This window comes from Cupressus sempervirens, chromosome 11 (assembly GCF_028749045.1).
Source record: "Cupressus sempervirens isolate cs-2001-9-10 chromosome 11, ASM2874904v1, whole genome shotgun sequence".
NCBI lineage: Eukaryota > Viridiplantae > Streptophyta > Pinopsida > Cupressales > Cupressaceae > Cupressus > Cupressus sempervirens.
Genome location: NC_143128.1, coordinates 605,722,946 through 605,724,931, shown reverse-complemented (window position 1 = coordinate 605,724,931; position 1,986 = coordinate 605,722,946). Strand labels below are relative to the sequence as shown.

The following is a 1,986-nucleotide window of genomic DNA, read 5'->3' as shown; positions in this document are numbered from 1 at the left end:
CATTTATAATGTTTGCATTTAGGTTTAATAACATACTATTATACAATTTTTTTAAAAATATTTTTAGAATATATATTATAGATTTTTTGCAATCTTTTATTTTTTATGAGAATTTTCTCAATTAGGTACCATTTTTTATCTTTAGTAAAATTCAAATTGAGAATAATTTTTGATGAGTTGTATTTGTAGGAAAATGAATATGACATATTTTTTTTATTTCAAATTTTTGTGACTAGATCCCAAATATTTCTTCCCCATTTTGTAATATGATCAAATAGTGTTTTGGCCTGTTAGACGAAAGATAAGATAAGATGCACGTCACATTTGAATGGAAACAAATGTACCTTCATATTTTTTATATACATCCATGTGAAATGTATGAAATGTGAAGTTTCATCTTTTTTAATTTAACTCTTTTCGCGTAGATGCAGTTGGCACTGTCACATTTGAATGAAAACAAGCGTACCTAATTCAGATAATTAGGCCATGTGAAATCCCCTTACAGCAAAAATGATGTGAAAGGCAGGGTGATCACGTCTATAAATTCCCTTCCAGCGAATACAAGGGGAAAGGCAAACCTGATGATATCAGTGAGTTAATTGGTTGGTGAAAAGTGTGTTGAAAGGCATGGAATTCCAGAGGGCGTCGAGGGATGCAAACCTGTTGGTATCAGGAGAGTGGCGTTTGGCGAGTGTGGAGGAAGTGAAGAACAATCTTGAAGAGATCAAAAGCCAAGGAGTCCTCGAGACGTGGAGTATTCTCCGCCTCTTGGATGGATGGGTGAAGGGGTCTGGGTATAACTATGAAATTGAACAAGGCTACAAGGCCATGACCAACATGAGCGAGATGCTGCTTCTCAAAACAACCGCATCAAGGCCCTCAGGTAAACAACTTTCATATTATATTCTCTCTTCTCTCTGCTTCATCTCCATTAATATACTCAAAGCTGAGAGGTGAACTTACAAATATATGTGCAGATGGCTCGTTCAATCCAGCCATGTACGAAGGAGTGGAGTTGAGTGCTGAAGGCAGAGAAGCTGCTCTCTTATTGACTGTTGATGATAAGATCACCGAAGTCGTGCACTTCGTTCTCTACCTTTTTGCCAACGATGCAGCACGCCTGGCCGAGCTAGACAAGTTGATCCTCAAGATTAAGGAGGACTTGGGCTGCGACTGCTAAGAAAAGATAGACACTTGCCATCTTTTCCCTCTCTGTGCTTCTACAGTCCTTCAACCTCTTATATCTCCACTCCCATGTATACCAACTCTTATATGTCATGTCGTGTCATATTTCTTCCTTACTATATCTATTACCTATATCTAAATAAATAAAATATAAGATGGCATCTACTTATTCATCAACTTATTGCCCATTCTAGTTTTAATAATTTATATTAATCTTTCCTTTCCAATTTCTTAATTGTTTATGAATGCATTTTTTTTTTTTTTCCATTGTATTATATTCTCACTATAGATGGGTGTGAGATGAGCACACACATAACGTACATGTTGTAGATCACTATTATTGTAAAATACATAATATTAAAAAATGTGATAAATATAGATACTAAATGTCCACCTTCAATATATAAAATTGTTATGTATTCTTTAACAAAATAATAAAAATAATAAAATGTATCAATAAATAAAATTGTTATGTATCATTCTGAAATATATCAAATAATAAAAATAAATTTCATATGTTTTTAGCATGTTTTTTATTCTAATAAATGGCATTTTCACAGGGCATCTAGTCAAAATCTAAAGTTAAGAATTTGATTGGTCTCTAAAATTGGACAATCAAAGGCTCATGTTATTACAAAGTATAACTAGATTCTTAATTTTTCTTGTTTTTTTCCTTTTTTTTCCCTTCAAATAGTGCAATTTATTTTTAATTTGGAGCAATGAGACAAAATTTATGGCTATACCAAGTTGGGATAAATAAATTCCTATTTTTAAAAATTTGTATAATTTAATTTATTCAAT

General features: G+C 32.4%; 1 protein-coding gene across 1 annotated transcript; it reads left to right on the top strand.

Moving 5' to 3' along the window:
* The first annotated feature begins 546 nt into the window (after window positions 1–546).
* LOC149531143 (uncharacterized) lies at window positions 547–1,362 on the top strand. The gene is made up of 2 exons (XM_089811025.1): window positions 547–883; window positions 978–1,362. The coding sequence occupies exons 1-2, from the start codon at window positions 628–630 to the stop codon at window positions 1,178–1,180; spliced, it is 459 nt and encodes a 152-aa protein (XP_089667151.1). The 5' UTR covers window positions 547–627; the 3' UTR covers window positions 1,181–1,362.
* The last annotated feature ends 624 nt before the right edge of the window (window positions 1,363–1,986 follow it).

What these genes read in the sequence shown, in the direction of transcription:
- LOC149531143 (XM_089811025.1), top strand. Translation starts at nt 628, where the DNA reads ATGGAATTCCAGAGGGCGTCGAGGGATGCAAACCTGTTGGTATCAGGA. An exon ending in AACCGCATCAAGGCCCTCAG is followed by an intron (nt 884 to 977) that starts GTAAACAACTTT and finishes ATATATGTGCAG; the next exon opens with ATGGCTCGTTCAATCCAGCC.